Raw genomic sequence first — 22,531 nt, forward strand, 5'->3', positions numbered from 1 at the left:
TGGACCACTTGCTTGCCTGAGTTTCCGCAGGAAGTACAGGCGGCGCTGAGCTTTCTTCGCCAGTGATGCAGTGTTGGTGGTCCAGGAGAGGTCTTCACTGATGTGCACCCCCAGGAATTTGGTGCTGCTCACTCTCTCCACCACAGCACCGTCAATGGTCAGTGGCAGGTGTTAGGTGTGACCTCTACGGAAGTCAACAACAATCTCCTTGGTCTTGCTGACGTTCAGCAGGAGGTTGTTGTCCCTGCACCACGTGGTCAGAAGGTCAACCTCCAACCTGTATTGAGTCTCGTAAGCCCTTGGTGATGAGACCCACCAGAGTTGTGTCGTCAGCAAATTTCACTATGTGGTTGTTGCTGTAGGTTGCAGTGCAGTCATGCGTCAGCAGGGTGAAGAGCAGCGGACTGAGCACGCAGCCTTGGGGGGCCCCCGTGCTCAGTGTGATGCTGCTTGAGATATTGTTGCCAACACGCATTACTACTTGAGGCCTCTGACAGAGGAAGTCCAGTAGCCAGTTGCAGAGGTAGGTACTGAGTCCCAGTTTGTCAAGTTTGCAGATGAGTTGTTGTGGTATTATGGTGTTGAATGCAGAACTGAAGTCTATAAACAGCAATCTCACATATGAGTCTCTTTTTCCAGGTGGGTGAGGGCTGGGTGGAGGGCAGAGCAGATTGCATCCTCTGTGGACCGTTTGGCTCGGTATGCAAACTGGAAGGGGTCCAGGGTGGGGGAGAATGGATTTGATGTGTGACATGACAAGCCGCTCAAAGCACTTCATGATGATGGGTGTCAGTGCCACGGGCGGTAGTCATTGAAGCAGGATGGAGCAGTTTTCTTGGCACAGGTATGATGGTGGCAGCTTTGAAACATGATGGGGACGATGGCTTGCTTCAGGGAAGTGTTAAAGATGTCTGTGAAGACATCCTTAAGCTCCTCAGCGCAGTCCTTCACCGCCCGACCTGGGATGTTGTCTGGGCCTGCTGCCCACGGTGTTGATAGCAGCAAGTGTCCTCTTCACGCTGTCGGCAGAGAGGCACAGGGGCTCCTCGTGGGGAGGGGTCTTCTGTGGGCAAGTGCTGTTTTGTGCTTCAAAGCGAGCAAAGAAACGGTTCAGATTGTTGAGCAGAGGGATGTTGCTCTCACAGCTCTGTGGCGCGGGCTTGTAGTCCGTGATGGCCTGAATGCCCTGCCATAGGCTTTGTGCGTTCCTGCTGTCTTTGAAGTGGGTGGTTATCTTGTGAGTGTATTCCTTTTTTGCTTCCTTGATGCCACGGGACAGGTTGGCTCTCGCTGTTCTCATGCCAGCTTCATCCCTAGCTCTGTAGGCTTTGTCTCTGGCCCTCAGCAGCCTGAGGACATCCCCTGTCAGCCATGTCTTCCAGTTAGCCCGAGTGATGATGTCTTTTGTGTGGGTCACATCATCAATGCACTTGGTGATGTAAGAGGTTACAGTGTCTGTGTACTCCTCTATGTCTGTCTGATTGTTGTAAGTGGCTGCCTGCTTAAACATTTCCCAGTCTGTTGTGTCATAGCAGTCTTGAAGAGCATCAGAGGCTCCCTCAGGCCACACTTTTACCTGCTTGCGAACCGGTTTGTTTGCTTTCACTCTTTGTCTGTATGCGGGCATTAGCATAACAGTGATATGGTCAGAAAGTCCAATGTGGGGGAGGGGGGTGGCTTTGTATGCTCCTTTGTGTGTAGTGTAGACCAGGTCCAGGATGTTGTCTCCTCTTGTTGGAAAATCAACATGCTGGTGTAGCTTTGGAAAAACAGTTTTAAGGACTGCATGGTTAAAATCTCCAGCGAAGATGGTGAAACCGTCTGGGTGTGCCGTCTGTTGTTCACTGATAGCCTGGTACAGTTCACTAAGAGCCGTGTTCCTATCGCTGTTATTGTTGGTAGGCGGGATGTAAACTGCGACTAGCAGAATCGCAGTAATTTCCCTTGGCAGGTAAAAAGGACGGCACTTTATGATCATAAACTCCGCCAGTGGTGAGCAGTGTTTGCATACTACTACAGTGTCCCGGCACCATTCGTCACGGATGTAAACACAGATTCCTCCTCCTCGTGATTTCCCACCCTTTACAATGGCCCGGTCTGCTCGATAGCATGCTAGCTGCTCCAGTTGTACAGCAGAGTCCGGAATGTTGTCATTTAACCAAGTCTCAGTGAATACGAGCACACAGCAGTTACTCACTGTTCGGTTCGTTTATCTCCGCAGTCGTATGTAATCCATTTTGTTGTCCAGTGATCGTACATTTGCCAGGAGAATGGATGGTATGGCTGGGCGAGTTGGGTTGGCCGCTAGCCTGGCCCGGACGCCTCCGCACTTGCCCCTCTTCTGCTTCCTCGCACACCGCCCGGACGCTTTCTTTCGGGGAGGAGTAGCAGAAGGAAGTCGGTGTTGTTGCAGGCGGAGTAGTCAGAGTTCCTTTAGCGTCTCTGTTGCAAAGTTCAGAACGCTGCAAAACTTGCTTTTGCAGATGTCTAGTAGAAACTGCCTGCTGTACTTGTAGTACGACGTAGTAAGACGAGACGAACACGTAAAACTTTCGGACAAACACTTTTTAAACGAAACACCGTTTGGTTGGGACAGAGTGAGGTCGCTGCGTGTGCACGCACCGCCATCTTGGAGAGTATCCAGGCGTTCTATGGGCTGCCATAGACTCCAATGGCAGATTTGTAATAATATAGGAAAAGCTAGTAACTCACTGGGTGCCTTCGCAGCTTCGCTGCTTGGCCCCCGATAATAATAATAGGAAAAGCTAGTAACTCAATGGGTGCCTTCGCAGCTTCGCTGCTTGGCCCCCAATTAGCACAGCGTCGTTATGATACTAACCAAATTTAAGCACAATTTAGTACAACCTGGAAAATCATTGTGTGGTGGTCAATCTTGATATTGTGGTGGGCCGCCACAAATAAGTCAATGTATGGGAAACACTGGATTAGTGCAAAAGTTGCCCTTACTTTGAAATGACAAAAGGTGTTCAAAATAAATGTATGGTCATCAACACAATATTTAATGCATTGTCAGTTTTTTCCTTCATCATCTAAAGTAACAAAATGCAAAATGGATAGATAGATAGATAGATAGATAGATAGATAGATAGATACTTTATTGATCCCAGGAGAAATTCAAGGTCTCAGTAGCATACAGACAACACACACACACATTCACAAATATGTGTACAAAAAGAAAGTGATGGTAAAAAAAAAATGAAACCCTTTATTAAATGTTTTGTATCTTCCCATTGACTTTATATCCTCCTCCAATCTCTTTGTTGTTGTACCCCCAGCTGGATAAACCTGTTTGCGACCCTACCACTTTAGGTTAAAAGTATATTCTACTAGGGGATTCTCCAAATCCTCTATTCGATTTCATTTTCAATTTTAAGGTCACAGATTCTCGACTCTCGGGCTTGTATTTTTAAACTACAAATTTGGCTTAAGGAAGTGTACTGCAAACTGGGCTTCTAAACATGAACATAGATAGGCCTGTCACAATAATACATTTTGCTGGACAATAAATTGTCCCAGAAATTAGTGCGATAAACAATAATATTGTCGTTCTGAGACCATTTTCATCTAATATAAACACAATGGCATAATAATGCAGGTACACCTTTTCAAATATCAATACACCTTTGATACACTTATTTCTAAAGAATATTTAACACTGGAACTGGAGGACATTTTAAATATCCACAATTATTGAACAAAACAATAAATGAAATGAACTCTCAGTCTCTGGTTTTTATTCAAGTGCATTTTTTGTTAACAAACACAAAATTCACTGGAATAAATGTTGCATTTGTTGTAAAACGGTAGCAACTAAACACGGCAACACAACACAATGCATACACAATGCGTAAATCCTCAAATGATGGCCAAGGCCTTTTATTTAGCCTACTTAGGCTGCACTAGAGGCCTTTATTTGGGGCAGGCTTGTATTCGAGGTAGGCCTTTATTTCTTACGTGTGTTGTTATTGTGAGACATGCGTTTCGTTTGGAGCAGCATAAGCCTACCGATAGGCTATTTCGGTTTGGTTTGGGATTTAATTTACTTTTGGACTGTTTGATTATGTTGCTAAATGTTGGGACTGATGGGCACTGGAATTTGGGCAGTATTTGATGGTTCACTATTAAAGGGCAACTATGCAGATTTTTTAGCTTAACTGAACAGCTTCGAAGTCATAGGAATGGTTATATGACTTTTTTTCAGGTTGAATGGTGGCCGTCTCGCTTCCCCCTAGCGCCTGTGAGCGGAAAAAAGCACCCTTGCAACTTTGGGTCGACGGCCTCAGAGACAGAAAGGCTCACAGCCATAGGTCGCAGCCTCACAATGTAACAAATTGCTTCACTGCACTACACACATGCATGCCAGCCACTGGCTAGAAGAAGGTAGCGATGAAGTTTCTCAGACATTAGTCATGGCAGAGCCAGTGAAAAGGAGCAGAAAGCGAGTAAGCCGTTGTCGGAAGAACAGGGAAAGAGGAAAACGGTAGACTGTCGTAAATCACATACTCTGAAGCTGTAGGAGGAGCTCTGCAGAGAAACCTGCAGCAAAAAGCGAGAAAACAGTAAAGAAATTGCCAAAACTGCATAGTTTTTCTTCATGTAGTTGAAAGAGTGTCAGGATTTCCACCCGCTGTTTATTGCGAGACAAGGCAGCCGCTTTCATTCATTCATTGAACGTTCACTGTGCTGTAATGGAAACCTTTTTGCGTAGCCAAGTAGCCTAAATTGAGTTATTTTTTAATTATGCATGATATACTTTTTGTTAAATTCGTAGGCTGGAATGCCTCGCGTTTAGTTGCTACAGTTTTACAACAAATGCGACATACCGACTCGCTCAGGTCGCGTTTGGCTTTGAAACCAATTCCATCTCTCTTTTTATTCCTCCAACTGTCAACTAGCTTTTTCTCTGGCTACGGGACTTGTGGACTAAACTGCTGGCGAAGCATCATCACCTGCCTGCGGACTTATTGAGTGTTTTTCTGTTTGTCTTTATCTTTGTCTGCATGAGCGCTGAGTCTGTTTGTTTTATGTTTTATGTCTGGTCTTGTTCTGTAAGCCTATTGTCTTTGTAAAGACAGGCTTGCTTTACTGTCACTGTCTGTGGGTGTTAATGGGTGTTATTTCAGTTAGCCTATTAGCTGGTTTGATGCTCATTGAGCTCAATGCAAATCAAACCAGCTAATAGGCTAACTGAAATAACACCCATGCCAATCTCTAGGTATGGTGAAGGGTATGTGATGATGTGGGGCTATTTTAATTCCAAAGGCCAAGGTAACTTTATCAGGATGCACAGTATTCTGGATCCATGAAATAACTGGCCTTTAAAAATAAAAATCTGCCTGTCTCTATGGGAATTTAACATAGGGGTGGGAATACTTATGACCCCTGTATTTTAAGGAATTTATTTATTTATTTATTTATGATACATTATTCATTCACTAAGAAAATTGGTGTCCTTAAAGGTTAGATATTTCCTCATTTTTCACTTAAGGCATTAAGATCAATTTCTAAAAGATGATTTTATATTCCTCTTTTCAGTCAACTTTAGCATGGGTGCCAATACTTTTGGCCATCACTGTAGTAAGCAAATTTGTCCAAAATGCAAGCAAATTTGTCTGTCAGTGAGTTGAGTAAATTTGTCTTAAAGGGGAACTATTTCAACGTAATAAACCCCTTTAGAAATAATTTGGATGGTTAAATGACCTGTTCCGGTGAAAATGGTGACTTTCCCCGCTGCGCCTTGCGTCCCCAGGCGGCAAACCAACCTTGAAACATTGAGACTACTGTCCCGGAAAGAGAAGTGAGAAACAAGAAACTCGTTTTAAATTGTGTTTCTTACCTTGTAACATCCACATAGTTCTGCCAAACTTATGCTAACCGTTTGAAATAGCATAATGCGCAATTTCTCCAGCAGAGGGGGAAATCCTGCCAAGTTTCCCTTTAATTTGCGTTGAGTAAATTTGTCTTAATTTGTTTTTTTTATTTGTTTTTATGACAAATATTCAAATAGTAATTACATAAACACTTTCTGTCTCATTATGGCCATTCATGAAGTTATTCCACTGCACAGACCATCATGAGACAGATAAACAGAGACCAACACATTTCAGCCTATCTGCCTAACTGACTGATATGTAGCCTATTCATGAATGATTAATATATGAATTCAATAACGTACAAGTTTTGGAATGATTCATATACAAATAATTGGTTTATTCATATAAGTTAAATGAATTCAAACTATTGTCTGTTGTTACGTCCTAACACTCTAGTGCTGTGGTTCTCAAACTGTGGTACGGGTACCACTGGTGGTACGTGGACTCTTTTGGGGTACTCCAAGATGTTTTTTCATAAAGACAAAATAATCACTTCAAAATATATGTATTAAAAATTGTTAACCATGCAATCACTGACGTTAAATTCAAACTATTTATGTTAGTTTTTTTGTCTTTCTTGAAAAAAAAAACAAAAAAAAACAAGGCAAAACAGTATGTAAAATATGTAGTTAAATTGGCTACTGTATTTTAGTGCCGGTCTTAATGGTGGTTCTTGAAGAGCCAATTGTTTTCCGATGTGGTACTCCTTGTGAAATGGTTGCTCTATTGCACATTTGTATGTATTTTCTGCATTCTGACAACATTCTAAATCACATTTTTACACTGATCAGTAAATTTATCATAACTTTTGAACAGATAAGTGTATTTGTTCAAATAAGGTACATTCCATTTTTGGTGCTGGATGACCTCCTCACCCCCCAAAAAAATTCTTGAGTATATTACATACCATCAATGGGATATTCATTTTCTTTTTTAAGGCAACTACAAATATTAGTTCCCATGAAAGAATGTGAATTTTGTTGTTAAATTGTTAAATGTTTACAGACCTTATAGTGTTCTTGAGAACTTTCTGTGTCTCAGTGACGGCTCAAAAAGAAGCGTCAGCCATGAGTTTTGCATTGTTTATATTGTAGCCTACACACTTATCTTATTAGCCCGTTTGCTTAAAAAACACACGTCTGGAGGACTAAAGAACGGTCTAAAAGTATTTTTGGATTGTAGTGATACAATCGAGAACGCTGATAAGGTAGGCCAATCCGTTGAACTTTTTTGGGTATGATCCATTGAGCTCTATGTGCGAGGGAGATAAGTGTAGGCTAGGTTCTTTCCATACATTAATGTAGACAATTTCTGTTTATCGCAAACTCTTGTCAGGGGAACAGATAGCCTGCTATGCCACCCGATGTAGTCTATTATTGTTACAGTTTTTAATCAATGCAACTAACGTTATGTGTAATGTGATACACTATAAATGGTACCAAATGCAATGTATTATCCCGTCTGTTCAGGCATGTCCACAGTATTTCACAATTTGCAAATCTTTATCGTAATGATCATTATCAATACATATTAGTCTTTGAAAAAGTATTCCAATCAGATGCTCAACAATATTGAGATTGTAAATGCTACAGTAATATGCCAACACTGATGCACTCTACAAGAAAGGACAGAGCAGGCTCTACTTCCTGAGGAGTCTGTGGTCCTTCAATGTGTGCAGCAAGCTCCTCAGGATGTTCTACCAGTCTGTTGTGGCCAGCGCCCTCTTCTATGCAGTGGTATGCTGGGGAGGAAGCACAAAGAAGAAGGATGCTGGGCTTAATTTGACAGGCTGGTAAGGAAGGCTGGCTCTGTAGTGGGAGCTGAACTGGAGTGCATCACTTCATTATCTGACAAAAGGACCCTAAACAAACTGATCAACATCTTGGACAATGAATGTCATCCACTCTACAGCACTATCAAAAAGCAAAAGAGCTTGATCAGCTGGAGACTTCGCTTGCTGCCATGCACAACTGAAAGGCTGAGGAAGTCTTTTGTTCCTAGGGCAATTGAACTGTTCAATGCCTCACTAAAGGGAAGAGGAGAGATAGACTTCTCTGCTAAGTCTGTCTGCCTCTCCACCCTCTCCATGTCCCGACCCTGTCACTACAAGCATCTTATGCTTGATCACCCTCAAGCACATTGGACTTTCTTAATTTAATTTATATAGTGTATTTAGTATTTAGTTTTGTTAGTTTTCTTATCTTTCTTATCTTCTACTGTCTTTATTGTACTGTGGAGTTTAGTTATATGTTTCTGACTCTGCTCACTTTGTGCTTCTGACTTTGCTCTGGCTACAGTGCACACATACTCCTGTTATCTCTGGCAAAATATGTTCACAAGCTCACACCCTGAGTCTTTTATATTGTGTTCATCATGTAAAATGTTCTTGCAGGGAAAACAATAATATTCCTCATTGCAGTAACAGTTTTTAATGATGATAGTTTTTAAAGCAATCTTACCTGAATGGGTCATTCCATATCAGTTCAAACAGCCTTGGCACCATCGTTTCAGGTTTTTGTCCAATCTCCTATTCATTGAAACAAACCTGGATAAATGCAATGAGTTTTTGATTTTTTTCAAGTGATTTTGAATGACCATCTTGAAACTTTGCAGAAGTATAGTCCATGAGTGAAGGTATATGTTGAAGAAGTTTCGAGATGGTTAGTTGTATTCAAAAGCTATAAGCTTTTAAAGATGGCCTGGGGTATAACCCTCTTGGAAGGACAGCATGAAATGCAAACCCATTTTTTCTTGGAGGAGCATTAGCCTCCCTAGTTATTCCCCCAAACAGGTAGTAAGCAAGTTCACAATAGTAAATATCTTTAAAAAAAAATCATGGCTTCTTCCATGGGCATGGTGGAGCAGTGGTAACGCCACCGACTGACAATCGGTTGACCCGGGTTTGATTCCGGCTAAATATCAGTGTCTGATAAATATCAGTCCATTTTAACTTTTAAGTTATTTCAGTTGTATGTATCATGTAACTCTGAAATTAAACTTTTTTTTTTTAGATTGGCCATTACCATGGAGTCATGAATTCATTATTGGGCCTTGGACAGCTGTCAGCTGTTATCACACAAGTTGATGGAATACTTGTAAGCAGGTGATACATGGACCAATCTCTGATGTCTATTTTCCATGAAACTTGATCAAGCATTTCAAGCCTGCAATAATCATGTATGTTTTATCCAAAGGCCTCAGTGGAAATCTGATTTGAACACATATCGAGTTGAGGCTGCATGGAAGCTTTCCAAGTGGGATGTTGTGGAAGATTATTTAGCCTCAGGTAAGGTAGTTTAGAAAGATTGATAGGAAGTGATTACTAGTGTTAATTATAGTATGACTCTGTGAATTTCTGCTATAAATTAAAGTGGTTTGTGTTTTACTCAATAGATCAAAAGTCCAACACATGGGCAGTGAGACTTGGACAGCTGCTTGTGGCTGCTAAGAAACGTAATTCAGATATGTTTTATGAGAAACTAAAAATAGCAAGGAAAGACCAGGTTGTCCCATTGTCAGCTGCCAGTTTTGAGTGTGGGACCTATCAGAGAGGATATGAATACATTGTTAGGTATGGATGATATCATTCACAACACATACAGTAGTGCGTTACCCAGCCACTACTTGATATATCCATAATGAATAACTTAATCTTCAAAGCATCATTAACATGATTTAGAATGTAGTCCGTTTAAGTAAATCCCTCATGCTTTTTGTCAGACTGCACATGCTGTGTGAACTGGAACACTCCTTCACAAATCTGCTACAGCAGTGGCAGGCAGCATCTTCAGAAGGGGCACAGAAAAAAGGAGGCACAGAAGATCAAATGGCCATGCACAACTGGGATGCTCGGCTGCTGATGACTCAAAACTCTTTCAGAGCAAAAGAGCCCATCCTTGCGCTCCGACGGGCTCTGCTTAATCTCAACCAGGAGTAAGTTATTTTATCTCAAAATTCCCATAATATACACTACTCACAAAAAGTTAGGGATATCTGGCTTCCGGGTCAAATTTAGTGTTTCAGTACAGAAAGTACTGAAACATTGAACTATTGGACATTTCTGCGCATTCAAAAGTTTAAAGGTCACATTAAGTTCACCTGTAAAGGTTATAGTGGATTTTAGGTTCATCCTGAAATTTCACCCGGAAGCCAAATATCCCTGACTTTTTGTGAGTAGTACATGTGTATTATTATTATTATTATTATTATTATTATTATTATTATTATTATCATGTGTGTTATCTACATTATAGCCTAAATGTACACCCCTGCTCAAAAGTCTGGATTCAACCAGAAAAGGCCTATTTTGTTCTGGGAAAATTAACATTTGCAAAAATGTAAAAATATTAAATATATTGTGCACTTATTTTTTATTTTGGTCAGAGCTAGTATGTATGATTCTCTGAGGCCAGGACACCTTGATAAGATATTGTAAGGCTAGCTGTAACCTTATCCGAAGGATGGAGATGGAGACTGGAGAAGAAATTTGTAAAGTCTGCTGGTTTGTTGCCTACTCGCTCAAAGTTTCCCCTCCAAGAGCACCTCAGCATTAGTGCAGCCCTTAGTTACTGCCTTCAGGACAAAGGCTGCCACCACTAAAGAGCTACATGGACGAGTCGGGATGTGAATTTCTGCCAAAAATGCCATTCGACAATCAAGGAGCAAAAGTTGAAAATCGGAGGCAAAAAAAAACGAAACATTGTCAGAATGACAGAAAGGGAGGCCAATTTCATCTTGTCAGCGATTTGTCATCAAACAAACTGTTTATTAATTGAACAAGTAACATTTTCTCATCATTTTTCTTTTACTTAGTAGGCCTATGGTAGGCTAATTGGAAGAAGAAGAAAAAAACAATAAGCACGGCAGTAACACGACAATAAGCGAACCTGCCTTGTTACCAGCAATAGCCTACTTTTTTAACAAATTGCAGTGGGTCCCATTTAGAAGTGGCCACTTCATTTGCGCTTTCCGTGATTTACGCAGCTGCGTGAAATGTATTAAAACTTTTCGCCACAAGGTGGTAGCTTAAGTCCGCTTGATACTGTAAGCCATTGGTTCCCGAAGGAGATTTTATTTGGGTTGCCAGCATAGCCTAGTGACAATTTATGTTGTGTAATAGGCCTAGCTTATACCTTATATAGCTTAGGAAAGCTAACAGCTTTCAATTAGGATCTAGTTTGTTAACAGTCACGGTTTTGTCATAACTCCCTCTGTGCAATTTTGCACTTAGCAGGGGGGGTGATTTTTCCGTTTTTAAATGGAATTCCGATTTTTTTCAACCTGAAAATGAGACCCACGCAATTTGTATAGATCCGCTGAGTTTTTTTTTTTGGGGTGTCTGTTGGTCAGAGGTAGGCTATATTTCTGTATAACACAGACCATTGTTATGTAGGCTATAACAGGCCACTGACAATGACGACGGGTTTTGTGCTTCACATCTTTACAAATATTACGCCGCAAGTTGCCTAGTCATTAGTCTTGCACATAATATTGAGCTGAATATTTAGTGGAAATATCCTACTGTAGCATTGTGCTGATAGATAAAAAGTCACCTATTTAAAGGCGCAGTCTGCATTTTAACCCTAGCTCTCCATTTAGTGTGTGCGCTTGTAAAACTAGTGTTGTAGCCAACACAATCCTGGCGCAGTAGCATAAAACAGTTAGCCTAGAAATCTAGACGCGCCCCTAGCTAGTCTAGCAACTCTCCGTTGGCTTGTGAGCTCCAGAATTCGAGACTTAATCAGGCCAATGATTCCCTGCTACTTGAAAACAAATAAGATGGATGATGCTGCTGGCGAACAGTGTGACACGAATTAAGCTTTTATTAAGTTGGCAAACGTTTGAACTAGCCAACTAGCTCCGCTGATTGGAAACGCATGGGACTCATAGCGCTGCCACTGTCCTATTGCGTGCAGAGGGAATTTGAAAGACAACTGATTATCCCGCCCCTTGGACTGAGCACTGCGAACGGTGAGTGCCCAGACCCTACATTTTAATGTGGGTCTGGCTCGTCAGGCTATAAAACAGTTAGAGCCTACCATTTATTTTAGGAGGAGAGGTGTAGGACCTAGCCTACAGTGTTACTTTGGGAGGAGAGGAATCAATTTAATTTGATTCTCTTTGGAACTGAAATATCAACAACCTTCAAGTTGTAACCTCTTCAATCCGCATCAATATCAGTAGGCCCATCACATGATTCACTATTTTGTACGTACAGTGGGCATTACTATTGGCCGGCTTCACACGTGACTTTAATTTGTATTTCCCCAGTGACGCAGTCTACGAACGCGCGACGCTGCAGCTCAGCGATTTAAAATGGCTCAAAACCACTTTGTATTAAGTTTTATTGTCTCAAAAATGACATTTTTAGAATCAGAGAATGAAGAACACGTCAGGTTCATTAAAAAAGTATTTTCTATGTGTCACGAAAGGCTTCAGAGGGTGGGTTACAGTTAACACGATAGTACCCAAATTTCAATAGCCACAGAATGGACTTCGTTTGGTATGTTTTAGGAATCATTAGCCTACATGCTTTAGGCTACTTCAGCAGATTTCGTTAGTTTATTTGGAGCTCCTTAAAATAGGCCAATTGTTTTTCATAAGGGTTATAGGTTTTCAGAACAGACAAGTCACATACAATCCACTTGGCTTTTCATAATTAGAGCTGCAGCAGATGTCACACAGCTCAGAATTGATCATTACAAACTGTGTTCATAGACATAAACTGTTTGCTTTTGTTTTACTAATGATTAAAAATAATATAAAGAAAAGTCAGTTTGGGTTTTCGGAAACACATAGTTGAATGATAGGCTATGGATACATTACTTGGGATTAGGAAGCAAAAAAAAAAACAACTTCCGGGATCTGATTCATCTAATTTTCGGGAAAAATATTAAACCCTACAGCAAGTAGCCTGCCTTGGTAGGGACGTTTGAATCATGTATATCTGACATCAAATCGACTGAAACACTTCCATGTAAAAATAAACGTTCAAATAAATCCCAGAGTTCGGTTTTGTTAAGGTTGCATTATTTACCTAATTTACATCTGGATTGGATTTTTTAATGGAAGGGACCGAAATTCTATTTTTGATCTATTTCCTAACGTTTCGGGCCTACCCGCGCGTGCCAAAATGCAAAATGTTCTTTAAAGTACAGAACAAATTCTAACACATTTACGAAGTGGCTAGGTAGATGCACCAACTGTGATGGAAAGTTTAAGAGTGAACAGGACAGGCGGCATGGCTTTTAGTATGTTGTGCTGCTCTGACTGTCCACTTTAATTGACTGCTAATCTACTGTTTTTGAGTTTGGATATGTAGCCTACTGTTTTGCAGCGACAGTCTACAAATGCAGACTCCACAATTGTCGCATTTCCCAGGAAGGTCCATGATAGGCTTTTTGTCACTGCATCCAAAAATGTCTCCATCTGGATAAAGCAGGTTAAGACCTGTGCTGTGTTGCGCTCACTAAAGGGCGATTCCATCTCTCCCTAAAGTAGCCTACATGATCCAAAGCACTATACGTTGCTCGAGTTTATCATTAGCACTGGACAATATTGGAAAATAGACTATAGGAAATGCGACTTGTCAGTTTGGCCCTTCATTTATGGTTTCTGCAATTTAGATTAAGAGCTCATGCATTCAGCTTGGGTGCTTGGGTCATCCTGCGGCCAGAAACGTGAACATTTTTGTATTTTCCATTATCTTCCCAGATCTATCTTGAGACCTTTTACTGAATTTCTTATGCAACAGTGTCTAAAAACCCTACTGGTCGAGATTTATGCTCATTTAGCGTTGCAGGTGTCGTGGTAAATGTATCGGTGGCACTCACTGCAACAGTGTCCGAGTGTGCAGAATCCCTCTTCATCGCGCAGTTTGCGCACACAATCAACAGGAGCATAGTTGACACACGTGACATGTTTCATTTGCGTTGGCTAAGTGTTCAACATCAGTGTTCAATATGGATTTAATTTCAATCATAGGCATAATAATATTTAGATTTTTTTTTTGTGAGGGAGAGAATTCAGGTTTCATTGAGGTAATGCTCTTTTACCTCGAGAACCATCCCAGTTTGTGGTTTTGCTCCATGCTCGGTAGTTCTCCTCTGAGATAACGGAGGTGCTATTTCATCGTGCTATTTCACAAGCATTCTCACCGGGGCTAGTTGGAAGGTGTTACAGTAATAGCCGATTGGCGTAACCTACAGTGGACTAGGGCTGTCAAAATTGCTCAAAAATGACGTTCAAATTTTCTCTCTAAAATAAACACATTCGAATATCTAGGCTATATTTGCCCAATATGTCAATGACGTGCATCACATCATCCATTTTTAACTTTTTGGAAACTTTTGAATTAACTGAAAGAAGATTAATATTTTTCGTTAGTTTTGGAAGTTTATTTTTACGTAGCCTACAATGGCCACAGCCGAAATTACTCCGTTTGAAACAATGAGTGAGCAGGCCGCACATTTGTATGGTTATTTGCTTGACGGGGGATCCCAAGCAGCGTTCAGCCATAAGGCTACTTTGAGAACATTTCCTAATTCACCCGGCACTGATATTCAAAATGTTTAAAACTATTTTGGCATACAAGCAGTTTAATTAAATGTAATTTTCTTTGTAAACAAACGGGCTACTTGATGAGGCTTGGCCTCAAAGATGTACTTGTAACCCAATGAATTGCCACTTCCCATTATGATGCACAATAATTCCCTGGTAGCTCCTAGATGCGTGCACGAGACAAATGTTAAAAAACAACAACACGAGACAAATGTTAAAAAACAACAGAAAACCGTCAATCGGTAAATGAAGAAGAAGTAGCACTACGCCTGATGAGAGACGGAGAGAAAGATTGAGAAGATTTAAAATAATGGACGACTTCGAAATCATAATAGATACTTGGAACTACGGACACTTGGATACTTAAAAACGAACATTGGAAAACAATATAAAAATCCTCTTTTCCCCGCACGAAGCTTTGATGATCACCCTTTGAAAAGAAAAGAAGAAAGAAGACTTTTCCCTTGTATTTTGTATGGTACTGGAATCCTGACTGTTTTTTGTTGTACCCCGAACAAACCCCGTTGCCTTGCCCTGGAACTCTTGGATACCTTCTGGATTTCCCTCATTGTCCTGGATTTGGATTCACCATCGTCACCATCTACATCAACTTGCCCCTTCTTTTTGAACTGCCTGTTAGGCTACACATCCCCTTACCCTTGTGATTGTGGTAGGATCTGGACATTGCACTTTGCACAAGTTGGACTGAACCATTTCCCCTTTTCATTTATTTTCTTTTCTTTATTATTTTCTTGAGTGCACTCACATTTTGTTTTGGGTTGGGTTTTATTTTGGTTTAATTTATAGTATATAATAATATTGGATAATAGATATAAGACAAGATATTAGGTAATATAGTATAAGGTTAGGTTAATATATTAATAGTATTTTAAAAAGGAAAATACAATTAGACTTAGATATTAAATAGAACAAAAAATATAAAGTACTACATGGATGTATAAATACAATAAATAGAATATTAGAATAGAACATATAAAATAGCATAATAGAATAGTAAACAGATATAACATAATACATCTCTTTTAATATTGATATTGAAATAATTTAAACTGAATTGAATGACTTTGACCTGTGAAATAAAATATATCTTTTTATTATAAACTTTATCCACGAGTGTGTGTGTTGTCTTTGGGGTGAGTACTAGAATCTGGTCTAGACAAAACCTACACCAATCTCCACTGAACTTAGATATTAGACTATAGACTGGCCCTGCACAAGTATAGGCCATTACCCTGTCGTGCAGGTTACACACTCGTGCCTTAGATGCTTGATGTTCTTAATGTAGCCCATCCTTAAAAAGCATTGACTGATGATCGTGGAGATAACGTGTTATCCCGAGGCCTTTGCAAGTCAGCATCTCTGACGGTAGTCTACCCTATTAAAAAGTTTTAATAAGTTTTCGATGTCCCAAACGGAGAGCCAGGTGCTTTGATCTCAGGTGACTATGCATCATTGTATAGTGGTGGTATGCCAGCTTTGCTTGGCATAATTTACACTCAACTTCTTTATCATTGTTAATTTACACTATGTACACAATATGTAGCCTAGATAGGGCAGTAGGGAGTTTCATTCATGTTAGGGACACCTTGTGTCCCCGACAGAGAAATACCCTGCTGTGCAATCTGTGAAAGTAGGTGCGGCGTCAATTAAGTAAAACACATTGGAATTGCGCGAAAATATAATGATATTCGAAAAAGCTATTTTATGAAAATTTTATCAATTTTGGTACTCTAAGATTCTTTTTTTAAATGTTTAAATAATCATGTGTCAAGACTATTTTCTACAGTGGCCATCAGGCGTCAGAGCTCTAACAGAGCGACCACACGAGCCCCCAACTGTGATTGTCTCGTCCCAAGACTTCTTTCTGCCAGTCTGCTCTCTCTCTAAAGGGGGCCAAACTTTGGAACTCTCTACCCACTGAGCTAAAATTAGAAATTAACAGTAAAGCGTTTAACAAAGGACTCAAACAATGGCTAAAGTCTAAACAACAGTGCTCACATGAACAGTCACCGGCTGATTGCTTGCTCAGATTGTATAAGTATATATAGTCTTTTGATCCCGTGAGGGAAATTTGGTCTCTGCATTTATCCCAATAGTAAAACACACTCGTCACACAGTGAGGTGAAGCACACACTAATCCCGACGCAGTGAGCTGCCTGCAACAACAGCAGCGCTGGGGGAGCAGTTCAGCCGTGCCTACTGGTCGGGGTTCGAACCGGCAACCCTCCGGTTACAAGTCCGAAGCGCTAACCAGTAGGCCACGGCTGCCCCAGAGCTGGGCGGACCAATCAAATCGGGCTTTACGATGATGGACAGGTGAGCAACAGCGCCTCGTCTGTCACATCATCTGAGCACGCTTAGGTTGATTATGTTTGCAACAAAAACGCTGTGGCTAGGAGACGGATGGCTTCTAAGACCCCATATGGAAAATGCATATTATTTCAATGAGGTTTTATCACTGAAAACGATTATTTCTGAAAACTTTGGCCAAAGTTGAGATGTGGGAAAAGTCATGGTTTCAATTTCATCAAGGGAAAACGGCATGTTGCATTGTGACATGTTGTTCCCTCGTTCGTTTGAAATCTCTGATTGACCACCTGTTCGAGGGATTTGCGACAGCCTTTCCCAGCTGTATATAACATGTTTGTAGCACATCAGTGTTCAACGGATTTTTTTTTAAAAACAGAGGGGATATAGGCTTAGGCTATCAGTTTTTTCCTAATTGCTTACCCTACTACGTATCTCTTAGATTTCGCTAATGAGTGTTGTAGGAGATATTGACGGCACAATAACTTTTACAAAAGACCAGAAAACAATGTTAAGGCATTTGTGGAGAAGAAGGATGGTTTGTGTGTTCTTCCTACATCTCACGGTAAGCTATTTCGTTTGCCTGATTGGTTAGGTCTATCCAATTGAGTGCAGAGGCATTCCCCCCCTGTATCGGTTGAAACACACCCCATAATTACATCCCAATGGAGCAGTATCAGCCGATAATTACATCCCATGGAGCAGAGAAACATCTCTCCCTAGCTCCGATAACTCGCCGTCGATAGGTTTTCACAACCAACTGGTTTGGGATTCTGTATTTAAATAATTTGTAGTAAACAGTAGTAAAATATTTTAGATAGAGAGTGCATCTTATCTTAGATCAATTAGTGGCAAGTACCTAAGAACAGTTGGGTCTTGAATATAGATCTGAAATGGCTCCAGTTGGAGCACCCTTTATGTCATGTGGAAATTAGCACCAGGGTTCAGCAGCATAACAACTAAAAGCTACTTAACATTGTTTATGTATTGTGTGTTGCTGAATAAGGATTTAACGTTTGCCAGTCCTCCCAAGTAGGCGCACAGGTGCAGCATGTAAAGTGGGCTTGTTATGTGTGAAATCAGGTATCACTACTATGCATATTTCATGATGACTGAAAACACAAATAAACTAGCTTGATTTGTGGATCTGCAGTGCATTTTCGCAGTCCTACTCTCGCAGGAATGGTTCTCTGTTGAATCTACCAAATGTGTAGGATAAGTGCACTGCAAAAAAGTGCTTATCTAATAACATCTAACCAAGTCTTATGAATCTTATATCAAGATCAAAAAATGTAGTTGGTATTGTTTTCAGTATAAAGAGACTTACCTAGCGCTTTCTTCTGAAATCATTTGACTTAATTCACTTTAATAAATATAACTTTACCTCAGTCGCCACCCCATCTGACTTCTATTAATTTTGTGTATGCCTTTTCTCTCTGTTGACTCTGCTGTTCTGTTGACTCAGTTTTGTTGCTATTGTGCATGCAGGACTGGCCAATTATCAGCTCTGTCCATCATTGGTGGTAGGCTTAGAAACATGTTCAGCACATTTGAAAAATACAGCGATTATATTGATAACCGTGAAAAGTTTGGTCACTATAAACGTCATGTTAGATTTTCATACCATTACATTTCTACTGCTGAAACACATTTAATGAGTAGTCTGTTCCTGTCCTACAAAGTGATTTAATAAGCAAGCTGTTAGTCAATTCTGTGATTTATTAGAAGCCAGTGTAGACCGTTTTTCCTCATTTTAGCAGGTCGAGCTGTGAGGAGCAGGTGGGTGAGTGCTGGCTGAAGAGTTCAAGGGTGGCAAGGAGAGCTGGCCTCCACCAGACAGCCTTCAATGCCCTGCTCAATGCAGAGAACTCCCATCTGTCCGAGCTGTTTGTTGAGAAGGCCAAGTGGTTATGGTCCAAGGTATGTTTAAACTGCAACAATATATGTAAACATTCAGCATTGGTGTTTTGACTGATGAAAGATTTTTGTGTTAACCAGGGGGATGTGCATGAGGCTCTCATGGTCCTGCAGAAGGGAGTGCAGCAGTGCTTCCCCAATGACCATCCGGTTACTGACAACAAGCTGGTCCAGATCAAGGGCAAGGCTATGTTGTTGATGGCGAGACTCATGGAAGAAACAGCAAACTTTGAGAGCAATGCAATCATGAAAACATATCGGGTACACAGATGAAACTAATGTATTTTGTATGCCAGCTGTTCATCAACTAAATATTTTATGGTTAAAGGACAACTCCGGCCATTTTTAATATAGAGCCTAGTTACTCGAGGTCACCGAGCACTGTCGGTATGAATAAATAAATGTATCTATGCAGTTTGGTCATGGAAACCAGTGTTTCCTCTACGTTTATTTCAGCATGGCGGCCCGCCACGGTTTAATTAATACCGCCACGGTATCAGAATCAGGGCAGACGCACAATAGTTGCAGTTGCTTTTTAAATAATCCTGCCGACGTATCCTCCCCTGCTGGCTGCCGTTCACATTGCAATTTAACAATAAGTAGCCTAAAACTAGTCAGAGGTTATTATGGCCAGTCCAGTTTCACTTCACATATTGTATTGATGTAGCCTATTTAAAACATTAACTTTCTTCTCAGTGTTTCCTCTTCATTTAGCAGTGCCACTGCTTCAGAATTAGGGGAGACGCAAAATATTGTCCGGAAGCATAGTAGGATAAATGCCGCCACTGTTAAAAAAAAAAAAAAAAAGTGTGTCATCACAATCAGGTACCAAGTCCCTGTACCAAGTTTGGATTTCCAAGCGTTGCTGTGATATGAGCTCACTTCCTGTTTGGCAGCTTCACTGGCAAATTTGATTGGCTGTGTTGAGTGAATGCTTTTGAATATCATTATGAATATCAAATGCCTATAGATAACTTTTGTGAGGCTTGGTCTCTCTTATTGACAATTATATCAATTCTATCTAATTGAATAGGCCACATCCTGTCTGCAAGCACTGAGTTTTGGGCTGGGCTTTATAGAACTACTGTTTTTTTAACAACTGTAGGAGCACTCTAGCCTAGCCTGGGTTTTCCCATGCTGCCTTACGCGCGCGATTTTATTCACGCTGCTAGGCAGCCTGGATTCTATGGACTTCGTTTTCACCTCAACGAAGGAACCAATCACAGAACGGAGGGAGGGCAGCAAGACTATGACGACACACCGAAGCCATTATGAGCTACGTACAGACACATTTAATAGACATTCGTTGCGCCTAATAAACGTCTCTGGGCATTAGTAAACCACGTTTCAAATACGAGAAAATGAATGTCTAGTTCCCAGACCCCATCTCAATGAGCTTGTTGCCAGGCCACCTCTTCCTAACACCAGTGAAGTTCCTATTTGATAACCTCTGCGTGCCGTCTGTGGTGCAGTACATAGCGTTTTATTTTTTTCTTCTTTTTTTTTTACCAAGCCCAGGGCTCTATATTAGAAATGACCGGAATTCTCCTTAAATGCAATAGGTTCAATGGTCAGATGCCTTCGAAGGATATCAGGTGGCACTGACGTTTTACATTCTATCTCTGAAAATTCACACACAAAAAAGAAAAGTTAATGGAAAAAAGTGCGTTTGCATTATTTTTTACTCTGATTAATTTTAATAGGATGTGACAAACTTGTTGCCTGAATGGGAGGATGGTAACTTTTATTTGGCAAAATATTACGACAAAGTGACTCAAATGGTGACTGATAACAAACTGGAGAAACAGGGAAACCTGATTCACTACATCATCATGTACTTTGGAAAGTAAGAGGATTTTCATTTTTATTTATTTATGTGGATATTCTGTGTGCTAGTGTATAATTGTTTGTGTTATTACTATTTGTTCTTTGTAAATGTATGCTTTATTAACCAGCTGGGTATGAAAACTTTGCAGGGCCTTGCAATTTGGCAACCAGTATATCTATCAGGCCATGCCACGAATGCTGTCTCTTTGGCTAGATTTTGGTGCCAAGGTTTATGAAGTTGAAAAAGGTTAGTTGTTGGTCATGCATGTGTATTCTTTGACACAAGCTTACGTCACAGAGCACTCAACTCTGCCATGTTGGAACGCTGTACACTACAGTTCAAAAGTTTGGGCTCACTTAGAAATGTCCTTGTTTTCATCAGTAATGTTGTAAATGATGTTTTGAAATAATTTTGTTCTTAACTGTATCTTATATTGTATGATTTTATAGTTTGAAACCTCAAAGATTGTGGCAATTATTTTCTCTTTACATGTTAGGTGGCCGTCCAGAACATATACAGATGCGTGCTGAGTTAAATAAAATCAATGCTACCATGAGTGAACACAACAAGAACCTCTCTCCATACCAGTACCTCACAGCCTTCTCCCAGCTCATCTCACGCATATGCCACTCCAGCAATGATGTGTTTGCTGTGCTACAAGAAATTGTGGCCAAAGTCTTTCTGGCCTACCCTCAACAAGCCATGTGGATGATGACTGCTGTGTCCAAGGTCAGAAACATTGACGTCCAGTAACCTGTGGTCTCCTGAAGAAAGATATAGCCTTTTAGTGTTCCATTTTATGTTTTTCAATGTAAGACCCTCCATTTTTGTTTTGTCCACAGTCATCATATCCCACGAGAATGAACAGGTGTAAAGAAATCCTAAGAAAGGCTGCCAACCTTAAAAGCTCACTGGAGAAATTCATAGCAGATGCCACCAAATTGACTGACAAACTTCTGGAGCTCAGCAACAAGCCGGTAAAGAGGGTCGTGCCAATTACAGTGCATGCAAAGCAATGTGCTGTACTGTTATCAGGTAGCTTTTGGGGGGGGCCAATCAGCAAAGCTGAGGGGTATTTCACAAAACCTAGATAAGCGATTAAGCTGGGATTTTTTTTTGTTATCCTGGATGAATTTAGCCTTGACTTGGTTTCACAAAAGAGATGGCACATAAGTTACCATGGGGATTTATTCTCTGCACCTAGCCTGGTCCCGACCAGGCTAACAGCCAAGCTAAGTTAATTCTAATGGTAATTATGTTGTCTTATTGGCTCAGCTAGCTGTCATTCAAATCAGACCTCCGTGCTAATTTTTACGGAGCTTTATTCCATTTATATACTATTTGCTAAATGTATTTGCTCGCAAAACAAAACAGATTGTCTGTCTACTACCATATGGTTATTATTTTAATTGTGATAGCCTTATAATTATTAACATAGGCCTAGGTACTCATTGTTTGCTTATTTTATTGATAGATGTTTGATGAATAGCCTACTGTAGTTGATTGGAAGTGGAGGGGCAAGTTTTCGAAGGTATTTTCAACTATAATATTAAGGTATATCATACTATGTGCATCTTTGCAGTGGCAAGCGCTTTCTTAATGATGTTGCGTGCCGAGACAAGGAAGCACTCACACGTGGGTGCATACATAAATTTGCATTCAGTTGGTCTACCATGCCTACTCCTGCTGTTTTACAGAAATAGCCATGATTCCCCATTCCAAAAAGGGGGACTATTTCATTGTTAGTCAAAAGCGGTTGTTCACTTTGTGTGAATGACGCTATTTTCCGCGTCTTTTTTATTCCAACCGTGGGCACTTTGCAGCAGAAACGAGAACGTGCACACATCCTGATTTACTTACACCTGGCTTGACATAATCACTCCTACTCATCCTGGATTGGCATTAGTGAAACGAGTTGAGCTAGGATGACCAGACAACGCTATGTCAAACCTCACTTTATCACTTATCTTGGATGTCTGAATTCTGCCTTTGTGAAATACCCCTC

General features: G+C 40.6%; 1 protein-coding gene across 3 annotated transcripts in view; it reads left to right on the plus strand.

Moving 5' to 3' along the window:
* atr (ATR serine/threonine kinase) overlaps nucleotides 1-22,531 on the plus strand; it is a 128,360-nt gene that overhangs the window by 66,288 nt on the left and 39,541 nt on the right. Inside the window, exons 30-39 of one of the 3 annotated variants that reach the window (XR_007193741.1) lie at nucleotides 8,906-8,997; nucleotides 9,089-9,180; nucleotides 9,288-9,465; nucleotides 9,615-9,827; nucleotides 18,539-18,701; nucleotides 18,780-18,959; nucleotides 20,402-20,544; nucleotides 20,675-20,772; nucleotides 21,023-21,255; nucleotides 21,369-21,561. Coding sequence is in view for 2 of the 3 variants with exons in the window: in XM_048246206.1 (XP_048102163.1) it covers nucleotides 8,906-8,997; nucleotides 9,089-9,180; nucleotides 9,288-9,465; nucleotides 9,615-9,827; nucleotides 18,539-18,701; nucleotides 18,780-18,959; nucleotides 20,402-20,544; nucleotides 20,675-20,772; nucleotides 21,023-21,255; nucleotides 21,369-21,503 (1,527 nt within the window). In the remaining variant the exon portion in view is untranslated. The remainder of the gene's footprint in view (nucleotides 1-8,905; nucleotides 8,998-9,088; nucleotides 9,181-9,287; nucleotides 9,466-9,614; nucleotides 9,828-18,538; nucleotides 18,702-18,779; nucleotides 18,960-20,401; nucleotides 20,545-20,674; nucleotides 20,773-21,022; nucleotides 21,256-21,368; nucleotides 21,562-22,531) is intronic. The other 2 variants (XM_048246206.1, XM_048246214.1) reach the window with 2 other exon arrangements.

The sequence above is a fragment of the Alosa alosa genome, chromosome 1 (genome assembly GCF_017589495.1).
Source record: "Alosa alosa isolate M-15738 ecotype Scorff River chromosome 1, AALO_Geno_1.1, whole genome shotgun sequence".
NCBI lineage: Eukaryota > Metazoa > Chordata > Actinopteri > Clupeiformes > Clupeidae > Alosa > Alosa alosa.